General features: G+C 43.5%; 1 protein-coding gene across 2 annotated transcripts in view; it reads left to right on the plus strand.

The window, feature by feature from the left end:
• The first annotated feature begins 59 nt into the window (after positions 1-59).
• WDR64 (WD repeat domain 64) overlaps positions 60-12671 on the plus strand; it is a 65727-nt gene continuing 53115 nt past the window's right edge. Inside the window, exons 1-4 of one of the 2 annotated variants that reach the window (XM_080997664.1) lie at positions 60-405; positions 738-868; positions 11255-11357; positions 12564-12667. In XM_080997664.1, coding sequence (XP_080853790.1) covers positions 252-405; positions 738-868; positions 11255-11357; positions 12564-12667 — 492 coding nt within the window. In that variant the 5' untranslated portion in view covers positions 60-251. The remainder of the gene's footprint in view (positions 406-737; positions 869-11254; positions 11358-12563; positions 12668-12671) is intronic. The other variant, XM_080997665.1, reaches the window with a different exon arrangement.

Genomic DNA, 12671 nt, shown 5'->3' on the forward strand with positions numbered 1-12671 from the left:
CTGGACCTAATGACCAATGAGGCTCAATGAAGAGTTATGACATCAGGTAGTTAGTGGCACACTGCCTGAGAAGCTGCATGTCAAGGCCAGTCACCACTTCTCATTCACCTAAGCAACACTTCAGCTCATGCAGCTGGCATTTTCTCAAAGCATTAACATCAGAGAATACAACTGAGAAGAAAACAAGACAAGGAGCATTAGAGCGTGTGGAAAGGAGATTTTGCTGCATCCCACCCATCTCATGAAACAGAATGTCTAGGAAAAAAACTCAAGATGATGATATTTCCAACAACATTCCTGATGGAGCCGATTTCAAAAATCTACTGAAACTGTTTCAGAAATTAGTTGACCAGACAGTTGCTCAGAAAAGGGATGAAAGATTAGGCTTGTATATAAAAGATGCTGGTAAGTAATCCGGTTGTACACGCAGAGGGGTGGAATTTGGGGTGATAAATGGATTTACCCTTCAGAATGAATTAAGTCACCCTAGAAAGGAGTCTACCATTTCTCCCTTTCGTGCTCAAAACTTTCTCTAATATTGGGACCCAGGAAGCCAAAGATCCCTGCTGTACTATTTCATAAATTACGAGACAGAAAAGGGATTCCAAATGAAAATGAAGACTAAACTAAATTCTCCAAACACTGATGATGATGGATTGCAGCACGAGGTGATGGTTGGAAAAGTATCAAAAATAGCTGTGCTGATGTGTTAGCTTTTGTCTTTTCTTTCATTGCAGAGGAAATTGATTACGATAAATTCTTTGCTGAAGTCCAGAGGCTGTTTGGTACAGATGTGAAACCACAAGATGTTAAAACCTTCTATAGGAAGATTAGCAACAATCCTGATGGGCGGACGGAATGGTGCGAGGTAGATACGTGTTGTTAATAATAATAATAATAATAATACCGTAATTTATACCCCGCCCATCTGGCTGGGTTTCCCCAGCCACTCTGGGTGGCTTCCAACAAAATATTAAAAACACAATACAGCATTAAACATTAAAACTTCCCTAAACAGGGCTGGCTTCAGATGTCTTTTAAAAGTAAGATATAGTTGCTTATTTCCTTGACATCTGATGGGAGGACATTCCACAGGGAAGGCGCTACTACCCAGAAGGCCCTCTGCTTGGTTCCCTGTAACCTTACTTCTTGCAGTGAGGGAACGGCCAGAGGCCCTCGGTGCTGGAACTCAGTGTCCGGGCTGAATGATGGGGGTGGAGATGTTCCTTCATGTATACTGGACCGAGGCCATTTGAGGCTTTAAAGGTCAGCACCAACACTTTGAATTGTGCTCTAAAACGTAGTGGTGTTGCTGTTTGCGGTGTATAAATGTGTCTTGAGCTCAACCCTAAGTCAAAGCAATCCAATCTGCACTCATATATGAAACCATTTACAAGAAAGAGAATGCTGATACACTTTTACTATTACTACTGACACAAGATACCATGCTAAGTTAAACCGTAGCTGAGCTGATGTCCCACACTGACCTTAAAAGCCAAGGGAGTAGCAAAGGCCATGTAAGTGCCTCCTCAGGAGCCAGCATAGTCATGGCAAGTTGCTCCTTGGTTTACTGTGACATGAGCGCCAGGCCATTATAATAAGGTTACCAGATTTTTTTCAAAGAATCCGGGGACACTTTTTAAAAAAAAAGAGAAATCAGTTGACCGGGTGCCTGGGCGCTCTCATTCCTGGCTCAATTTGGGTCACGGTTTGTGTGTGTCAGTGGTTCCCCCTTGGCAGTGGCAGCAGCAGTCTCAGCAGCCCGGAGCCAGCCTGGTAGCACAGTTGGCTCTGTTGGGAAAAAGCACCAAGGCAAAAGCCAGCTCCAGATGGCTGGAATGCAAAACAGGATGTTATGTTTTGCAGATGTACTGTTGGAGAAAAGGTGGAGCCTATTCTCTGTACTGAGCACCGGATGTTAGCTCAGTGTGTCATCTGACCTGTACTGGAAGTACAGGGGAGGAGTTGAGACTCTTCTGATGGAGTCTGAAGGGAACAGTCACATTTCTATGTACTGTTGAGTGACAGGAATAAAACATGTAGAAAGGACTCCTGTCTGTCTCATTTCTCCTCCCTGGGAGAATGCAGGGAGGGAGAGAGAAGCAGAGAAACAGAGGGTGTGTTCTATCTCACATCTAATGAGAAGAACCGCCGGGTTTGTTTACCTAGCCTGCCGGAGGTCGCAGACGGACGGTAAACACAGTATCTCGCTCAATTGCCTCGGGGAGGCCAGGTACCTCTGCCTGTGAGCTGAAGATACTAACATATGGCAGCCTTCGGATGGTTTCGATCCATCGGACATCTGCATGAGAGGCTGGTGGATTGTCCTCCTCTGCTCCAAGGGAGAAGGCAAGCGTCTGAAAGAAGTCAGAGGCTCAACAGACACCTGGTGGAAAGGTGTTTTCCAGAGCAACAAAGTTCAAGGTATGCTGCATTTCGGGCTAAAAGTGTGAACGCAGTTTGATTAATTCACTGGTTCACGGAGCTGCGTTTCAACGAAAACAAGAGCTCCGGGAGGAAGAGGCCTGCAGCTTAAAGGCTGAAGCCTGCATTCCACAAATTCTTGTGGTTGATAAACTGTCCTATTGAAATGCATTGTTGCTAGGTAACGGAAAGTTGGAAAGTTACTGGCAAAGGGGCTGGACTGTGAGTGTGAGCCTGGGAAAGCGACACAAAATCAGAGAATGTTTTGGCTACAAGTTTACGTGCCCTTGGAAGGGACTTTCCATAGCAGCCAGAGTTTAGCTGCCAGGTGCAAAAGAGCGTAAACAACTTGCAGTTTGCCTGCCTGAGTGAGAAAGGAAAAAAACAACTGTTGGATTTTACAGTTTGTTTGAGAGTGTGGGCTGGAAAGCTGAAGAGGCTTGGCTTCAAGATGGATGCCAAGAAAGGAGCTTTGCCTTACCCACCTCCCTTAACCAGAGACAGTTATTCATCATGGTCTGGATGGATAACTACCCCAGAAGGGGTGAGCCAAGATGATGCTGGCCAAGTTCCTAAGAGCTCATCGAAAGCTGAGGAGAGCTTTGACCCCAGATGGGAGAGTGCAGGAACTGTGGTTGTTGGAACTGTTGGTGTTCCTGAACAAGGTGCAATGGGTGTTGCTGACAGGGGGAGGGAGGAACGGAGTTCAAATCTCCCCACTGATGAATCTACTGGAGAGCATGGAGTAGCATTGAGTGCTGTCCGATGCTACAATTGTGGACAGACTGGGCATCTACAGCGAAACTGTAAGAAGCCGCGCCAGTCAAGAGGAGCAAAGAGCAGCTCTACGAAGCCTGAGGCACCAGGCAAAAGCCGTACCAAGTGCCAGGTGAAACCTGCAAAGGCTATGATGGCGAAAGGAACCACGCCAGATGTTGGGAACTCGTTCATAATTGACACGGGCGCGACGGTTCATATGTGCCCGCACAGACAACTGTTTTCGACGTTGAAGAAGCAAAGCTTCGCTGTGAAACAGGCCAACGGTCAAGAGTTGGAAGCAACAGGAATTGGGACTGTGTATCTTGAGAGTCTGAACTTGACTATAAGTGATGTTTACCTGGTTCCAGAACTGAAATTTAATCTGCTGAGCATGATCGCAGATTGCAAAGAAAGGACTGAAACTGACCTATGATGCTAAAAGCTGCAAGATCTACAAAGATGGAGAACTGTTTCTTACTGCCAAAGAGAAAGATGGACTGTATTTGTTGACTTTTGATCAAAGTGATTACATGAAATGTAATTCTTCTGATTCTAACGAAATCTCTCTTGCAGGTGTGACCAGTGTGAGCACCAGGAAGGTGACCAAGAAGGTCGACAGAGCATTTCAGCGGGTGTATGCTGATGTGATTGGTCCTCTAGAACCATCTAGAGGCAGTGCAAAATATTACCTTTTGTGTGTGGATTGTTTCACTAATTATTCTTGGGTTTATATGATGGAGAAACCGCAAGAAACTTTAGAAAAGTTTCAGGAGTTTTGTGACAAGGTTAAAAATATGCATGATGCTAACATTGATTGTCTTTTCACAGATGAGAAGCAAGTTTTTCTGTTACAGAAGTTTCAGAAGTTCCTGGATGGAGAAGGGATAGACCACAAAGTTGCTGTTTCGACCGAAGCGTGGAACAGGGGGGTCTGTGTTAGAGTGAACAAAGAATTGCAAAAGGGGATGAATGTGCAATTGCTGAGTTCACATTTGCCACATGAATATTGGGCCGAATCGCTAGCGTCCTATCTTCATGTGTGGTTGAGAAAGGTCTCAACAGAGTTGGGATGTTCTCCTTTTGAGAAGCTGTTCAATAGAAAACCTTCTGTTGCCTATTTTAAGGTTTTCGGGTCTCATGTGAGAACAGAAGCTCCAGGTGGAGTAAAGAATGCCAGAGGCATTTTTGTGGGATATGAAAAGGGTCTCTACAGAGTAATTTTGTCTGAATCTGGTCAGGTGATTCTCACAAAGTTTCTAGAGAGTGCTCCAGAGCAAGAGCGGGTTGTAGAACAAACATTTCCCACAGGTGGCAATTCAGATGATGTTGATGATTTTTCTGATGTCACAGATTACAGTGGTACTGACGATGACAGTGATAGCTCAGAGAGTTCAGTTGTAACGGTCATTGAGAGAAAATCTCACACAATGGATAGACCTTCACAGGTGAAGGAAGAACCACTGATAGCTACTGGTTCTCAACAGAGTCCAAAGGTTGAACCAGTGAGCACAGAGGATCAGAACCTCAAACGCAGGTCTGGGAGAGTCACAAAGGGTGTACCATCAAAGAGGTACTCAAAAGAGTTTGCTAACTTAGCTGTTGCATGTGTTGCTATTGTTAACAACTCAAAGCAGGTTGAAGCAGTGTCTAAGTCAGAGACAAAGACACAACAGAGAGTAGCTAGCCAAGGTAATGCAGAAGCACTCATTCCTTGGAAGCCAGACAACCAGAGAGGTACACTGGTGAAACCAGTGGTGGGGAGTTCCAAGGGTGGAACTGAAACAACAGGGGACTGTTATATGTATAACAACTGTTTGTTCTCTTCTCTGGATCATGTTTTGCCAATTGATGCTTTTGGGGGAGGATGTTGGGAAAAAGCACCAAGGCAAAAGCCAGCTCCAGATGGCTGGAATGCAAAACAGGATGTTATGTTTTGCAGATGTACTGTTGGAGAAAAGGTGGAGCCTATTCTCTGTACTGAGCACCGGATGTTAGCTCAGTGTGTCATCTGACCTGTACTGGAAGTACAGGGGAGGAGTTGAGACTCTTCTGATGGAGTCTGAAGGGAACAGTCACATTTCTATGTACTGTTGAGTGACAGGAATAAAACATGTAGAAAGGACTCCTGTCTGTCTCATTTCTCCTCCCTGGGAGAATGCAGGGAGGGAGAGAGAAGCAGAGAAACAGAGGGTGTGTTCTATCTCACATCTAATGAGAAGAATCGCCGGGTTTGTTTACCTAGCCTGCCGGAGGTCGCAGACGGACGGTAAACACAGTATCTCGCTCAATTGCCTCGGGGAGGCCAGGTACCTCTGCCTGTGAGCTGAAGATACTAACAGGCTCTGGCTGGCTTCAGGAGCTGTTCACTGCCGTGGCGCCCGCCATTTTGCCTCGCCGGAAGTCCCCATATGATGTGTCTTGTGCCTTTGAAGCAATCGCACAACATTCATTCCCTACTAATAAATCTACAACACTTAAAATCTAAATCCGGGACATTAAATCAAATCCAGGGACAGATTTTGTCTGGGGACAGATTTGTAAATCTGGGGACTGTCCCCGGGGACATCTGGTAACCATACATTATAATGAAGGATTCGGTAGGGTGAGACCATGGGGATCAGGAAAGGCTTTACTAAGTGAGGCAGTGAGGATGAGAGGGAGCTATCTTCTTGGGCAGGAGGCTGTCCCAGCACAGAGAACGAACCATTTTTTTGGCCCTTGCAAGTCTTTTGATCAAGTTTCTCCTGCATTCCTACTTATGGAACAAGAAGAACCCAAGGAGGATAGCAGCTCAAGCGAATGATTGAAGGGCTTGCAATCTGTTCAACATTGCACCCGCAGTAGATCATCTCCTCTGTGACTGAAATAATGCATAGTTAGCTCCTAAATAATCAGAGGAGTTGCCTTTTATAAGGAGACTGAAGTGGGCTTTGTGACCATGAAAAGCACTTCATCAGGAAAGTGAACTCTTGACAATTTCTGCTTAACTGATGTTCCAGGGAGGCGCATGAATTTAGCTGATAAAGGCAATTCTTATAATTCACACCATTCATTTTCTGGCTGCTGACTAACTTTATGCTGCTTCAGCTCATGGAATAGTAATCACTGGAAAGTAGCCTGTGGTTTTTGGTGAGGCTTTTCTGAGTGGGAAGGGGGATGATGTTGCGAACAACAAGTGAGAATATTACCAGTTCAGCCATGCTATATAATTAGCACACAGGCTCCAGGTTATGGGATGCAAGTGTCTCAAACCACAACTCCCAGCAGTGTATCTTTGGCACTGCTCCGACTTTGCTCTTGTAGAATCACAGAATCTTAGAGTTGGAAGGGACCCAAGGGTCATCTAGTCCAACCCCCTGCAATGCAGGAATCTCAGCTAAAGCATCCATGACAGATGGCCAAGGAAAAAACCTCCAAGGAAGGAGAGTCCACCACCTCTCATGGGAGTCTGTTCCACTGCCGAATGGCTCTTACTGTCAGAAAGTTTTTCCATATGATTAGTCAAATCTCCTTTCTTGTGACTTGAAGCCATTGGTTCGAGTCCTACCCTCCAGAGCAGGAGAAAACAAGCATGCTCCCTCTTCCATGTGACAGCCTTTAAGATATTTAAGGTTGGCTATCATATCTCCTCTCAGTCTCCTCTTTTCCACACTAAACATACTCAGCTCCTTCAACCGTTCCTTATAAGGCTTACTTTCCAGACCCTTGATCATCTTGGTTGCTCTCCTCTGCACACGTTCCAGCTTGTCAACATCCTTCTTAAATTGTGGTGCCCAGAATTGGACACAGTATTCCAGATGCAGTCTGACCAAGGCAGAATAGAGTGGTACTATGACTACCCTTGATCTGGGCATACAGTACTTGCTTGTATACAGTAGAGTACAATCACCTTTTTTCATTTTGCTGGCCATGTCAGCCATTTTGTGCTGGCATCCACAATTCTGTTGTCAATATATGAGCACTGGTACCTCATTTTTAAAGCTTATAAATATTCATAAACCTTAAATAAAAATGAACTCTACAAGTGGTGCTCCTAAACCATGGCTTTTTCCTGCAGAAAGTAGAACTTGTACCCTGGAGTTCTTTCATCGGCTCCCTCTGATTTTCATGTTTAAAGTATTATGCTGCTAGGGCAATGAAGCTCACAAGCACTTGATAGGCTGCTCTCCATAAGGTGGAATGTGATTGGCTCCAGAGGCAATTTGGGGTCCATAAAGTTCTCTTCAGATGAATGTGCTTCTGATTACAGTGCCTTTTTCACCAACTAGATCAGTAGACCGTAGCTAAGTGGTCCATGTATTACACCATTAACCTTTTGAAAGCTGCATTTAAATCATTCTTTTGCCTATAAATCCTTCTTGTCTTCTCTAGGGTTGGAGAGGAATTTAAAAGAGTGCTTTGCTTAGTTCTTCATGTAAGCCTTTGCTGGCAGTAAGAAAAAAAAGTGCGAGAGAATGAGAAGCTGGAGCCTGCAAGAAAGGGGAAGGCGAGATCTGATCTCTTACTCCACGGGGTGTGGATATGAGGGATTTGCCCAAGAAAGGATGCTAAGAGGGAAGTGTTGTGGATTCCTCATACTGTACCTTATTGATATTGCTATATCATGGATTAGATGTACTGTGCAGACAGATTCTATATCTGTCATCACAACAATCCTTGGCAATAAGTTCTTACTGACCTGGAACTATGAGTTGTTTCACATATTCACACAGTTTGTGCATTGGTTACTGCAATGAACTGCATGTGGGACTTCGGTTAGTGCAGAATGCTGCAGCAAGATTGCTGAAAGGAATCAAACCTTGTTAGCCTTTCACACCTCTGCTCAGGGACCTGAACCAGTTGCCAGTTTACTACTGGGTCAAGTTCAAGGTGTTACTATTAATATATAAAGCCCTTAACAGTTTGGGACCAGTTTACTTGCAAGATCACCTTTCCCCATATATGCCCACTAGACTGCTTCAGTCTGAGGAACTGGCTATGTTAGAGATGACACATCATACCTGTTCCTCATTTGTAAGAACCTGATATTTCAGTGTGGCAGTACCCGCCCTTTGCAACTCCCTGTCTTTTGAGATCAGGCAGCCACCTTCACTGTGCTCTTTTCAGAGCCTGCTAAAAACATCTCGGGTGAACTTGCCTTCTTCCACTTGTGCAATAATGGATCAAAATTATGGTAGAAAACTCGATACAGAATTACAAGAAAATCAAACGACATCTAATACACCATCAGCCATGGAGGTTAAGCATCATTAAAAGATAAGGCACTTTGGCTGGAATGCTAAAAGGCCCTTAGGATTTGGTTACATAGCTGAGAAATGCTCAAAGTTTATCTGCTGAAACCACAGCTAAATTTGCTTTTGAAGACAATGGCCATTTTCCACAAGGGACTGAAATCATGTTTCTGTTTTCCCTGTGTCTGTAAATCAAAGGCAGACCTATACACTGACTAGAAAGCTTTTGAAATGACTTCTTTCTGTAATGAGCCATCCCATATTTTGTGTGCTGAGTCTGATTTTCATTTCAGTCATGCCTGGAACCTAATTTTGGAGTCCTCCTGAAGGCTTTCTCCTGGACAAAAGGAACATAGCTTTTCTCCCCACCCCCCATCATCTTGCTTGTTGTTTCTACCAACCATGAACACAGTATGAAACAGTCTAGAGAAATATGTAGGTTCCCAAAGAGGAGACAGCAGTCTCCGGGGAAAAAATTACATATCACTTGGAAAGACAGGCAAACTAATGCCAGTGTACTAGAAGAAGCAAAGATCACCAGTGTCAAAGCAATGATTCTTCAGCATCAACTTTGTTGGACTGGTCATGTTGTTTGGGTGCCTGATTATCGTCTTCCAAAGCAACTACTCTATTCTGAATTTAAAAATGGAAAACATAATGCTGGTGGTCAACAAAAGAGGCTTAAAGACCCTCCCAAGGCAAATCTAAGAAAAATGTAGCATAAACACCGACAACTAGGAATCACTGGCCTGCGAGCGCTCAGTTGGAGAACAGCCCTTACCAAAGGTATCATAAACTTTGAAGACGCTTGAACTCCAGACTTGAACTCTCACACATTCACACTAAGCCATGGTTTGACTTAGCATTGCATGAGAAACCAGCTCAGCATATCCTTCTGGGTTCTATCTAATTGTTCAGTTAGCTAAAATTGCCCCTTGGTTGCATAAATATTTTTTTCTTTGTAATATTCTTCTTTGGCCAGCTCTTCATAAGCCCTTGCCTCTTGCCCTCCTGTGCCTCAATTATTGGTCCATTCATCACCAGGAAAATGGTCAACTTCCTGACACTTCATCCTGAACAATATGTGCTGTGTGGCAGTGGTGACTGGACAGTTGCCCTTCTATGCCCTCAAGCCTTGTTTTGGAAAATAGAATTTGAATTCAAGATTCCTCTAATTTTGAAAGTATGTATGCCTTATGTCTGCATAACCCCTTGGGTTCCAATGTTTACACTTTTCTATCTTGCATTAACAGCATTTAGAAGTGATGCATTCGAGAATAAAGATGTCTGTAGTGTTAGCTGTGGAAAAACCCAGAGTTGATCTTTCAGTCTATCACATTCTCTATTGGAGTGCAGCAGTTGTGAGGACACACACATACACAGAGATAAATATAATTGTGGCAAAAGCAGCATATATATATATATATATATTTAAATACCCTTCTGTCTCAAGTAACCTGGTCCTGAACTGTATAGAACTTGGCCCAGTAGCAGACTGAGTGCCATTGCAAATCCCTCAAGCAAGGTGCTACATGCTGTTAATAGTTTGCCCCACAAGCAACCTAGCTGTGACATTCTGTATCAGTTGCAGCCTCCAAACCAATCCCAAAGGCAGCGGCACATAGAGCAGAGTGCAGTAATCCAACTGTGAGGCCGGACAGCTGTGGTTGAGCTATCTTGATCCAGGATTGGCTGTAGTTCTCTTACCAACCAAAGGTGGCAAAAGGCACATCTAGCCACATGTGCCTCCAGTGACAGAGCTGGCCCCCTCCTCCCCACCCAACTAGCATGAATCAGCCATGAAAGACAAGGATCCAAAGGCAACGTCATTGGGCACATACTCACAGGCACTCTGTCAATGTCATTAGGCTGCAAAACTTGAAACTGATTGCATATAAATGGCTTGATGGAGCACTGGAATTCTTGTTTGAGAATGCATCAGTCATGGCATCTAGCTAGCTACAGAGATCAATGACTTCATCCTCAAAATGCCTAGCAAGCAACTCTTGGATGGTTTCTAAGGTGTCCTGGGTGCCAACCACTGATATGGATGTCAACAGCAACAGACCACCCTGATGATCTCTGCTGGCCATGTTCTCGAGGAAGCAGTGAAATAGGCACAATTATGTGCTCTAGTCATCTTCGTAGTGGGACTTCCGCCACCTATGTTCTAGCCATCATCTGACTACTTGTTGTTGTTTAGTTGTTTAGTCGTGTCCGACTCTTCGTGACCCCATGGACCAGAGCACACCAGGCACTCCTGTCTTCCACTGCCTTCCGCAGTTTGGTCAAACTCATGCTGGTAGCTTCGAGAACACTGTCCAACCATCTCATCCTCTGTCATCCCCTTCTCCTTGTGCCCTCCATTTTTCCCAACATCAGGGTCTTTTCCAGGGAGTCTTCTCTTCTCATGAGGTGGTCCTTCCAGTGAGCATTCAGGGCTGATTTCCTTAAGGATGGATAGGTTTGATCTTCTTGCAGTCCATGGGACTCTCAAGAGTCTCCTCCAGCACCATAATTCAAAAGCATCAATTCTTCGGCGATCAGCCTTCTTTATGGTCCAGCTCTCACTTCCATACATCACTAATGGGGAAACCATAGCTTTAACTATACGGACCTTTGTCGGCAAGGTGATGTCTTTGCTTTTTAAGATGCTGTCTAGCTTTGTCATTGCTTTTCTCCCAAGAAGCAGGCGTCTTTTAATTTCGTGACTGCTGTCACCATCCATCTGACTACTACTGACTTTTAAATATATGTAGAGTTTTAAATATATGCCATCATTTCTCCATGCAGTTTAGGTTCTTCTTATGTGGTGCTGCATTTTGTTTGGCTTGTTTTAGATCTTTGGATATTATATACTGGAGGGTGATGCTCTTGCTGCCCAGCTTGATGAAGAAAATATGGTTTTCCTGGTATCCAAAAAGCAGCGGATTTCAAAAGCAGGTAGGATCTTTTAATGTTCTCTCCCCTTATTGAACTTCTGCATAATGTGTCATCAGATGTGGGCAGAACAATATATTGCCCCTCCTCCTCTCCCAGTAAGCAACATTAGCCCGCCCGCCGGGAAGTCAGAGTAGTGGCTCCACCCATTCAGTGAACAGCTTCTGGTTGCAAATCTATACACATTTGCTGGAGAGAAAGCCCCATGCACTCAGAAATGTTTATGTCTGAATAGACCTGCCCAGGATTGAACTGTGCCTGCTATTATAGGGTTCCTGTTAGACTCTTATGTAATTAAAGTAGATTTCCCAAACAGTTCGTTGATTTTCTTTTTTTTAAATCACAGCATTTCTGTTGTAACTCTGAGTTGCATTTTTCTCCAGCCAAAAGACAACTAGCAAACTCCTCCATTGGCATCACCAAAGTCGCACCCAAGAAACTCCCTATATGATCATATTGTTAATATAGCAGAAGTTCAAAATCAGAGCATGCTTTTTTATATTTATAAAAGTATGTTTTCATAAGTCTCCAAAGATGCCATGTTGTACATTTTTAATACATTCTATGGCTCTGCTGCAACCATCTGTTCATTTGTACTCACCTATGAACTGCCCTTGACAAAAACTGCTTGTAATTCTATTGTAAATGCCCTCACTGGTTTTTAGCCATTACTTTTATTTTATTTTATTTTATTTATTTTACAACATTTACCGGTATATACCACTTACTCAACAGAAAGGCCCTAAGCAGGTCAGGAAGAACAATAGAAATTATCTACTTAAAATAAAGCATTAAAAACAAGTTGGCATAAAAGTTTATAAAAACATTTTTTTAAAAAATCAGTTTAGTTCTCACTGAGTTGGTATATTTGCCTCTGGACTGTACCATTTCTTTACAAGTAGGGATGGGGGAGAAATTCTATTTGTTCATGTTTAAAGGTGGATCTCCCTAATTTGCGCTTTCCAAAACAATTACATACGATTTTGCAGTGTAGTTTTCCAGCAATTAACATGTACTAAAATGCATATATTTAGTGAAAACTACAAATTTCTAAAATGAATTATATTAGGGGAAATTCCTCTGCAAAGACATGTCTGTTAGGGAAAATTCCATATAGATGTGTATCTCGCCTTGTTACTAATTGTGTGCATTACCTAATTCCTAGAAGTTTTGTTGTTCAGATTTTAGAATGTATTTTGTCTTTGGCAGGAGTCAAGAGACGTGATGTAATAAAGTGCATAGTGAAAGTACCACAGCTGGATTTTTTAGTAGTAGCATCACAAAAAGGGATGCTGTCCGTTTTCTCCAGCCAGGTAA

The sequence above is a fragment of the Podarcis pityusensis genome (assembly GCF_964106645.2).
Source record: "Podarcis pityusensis genome assembly, chromosome: 3".
In the NCBI taxonomy this organism is placed as follows: domain Eukaryota; kingdom Metazoa; phylum Chordata; class Lepidosauria; order Squamata; family Lacertidae; genus Podarcis; species Podarcis pityusensis.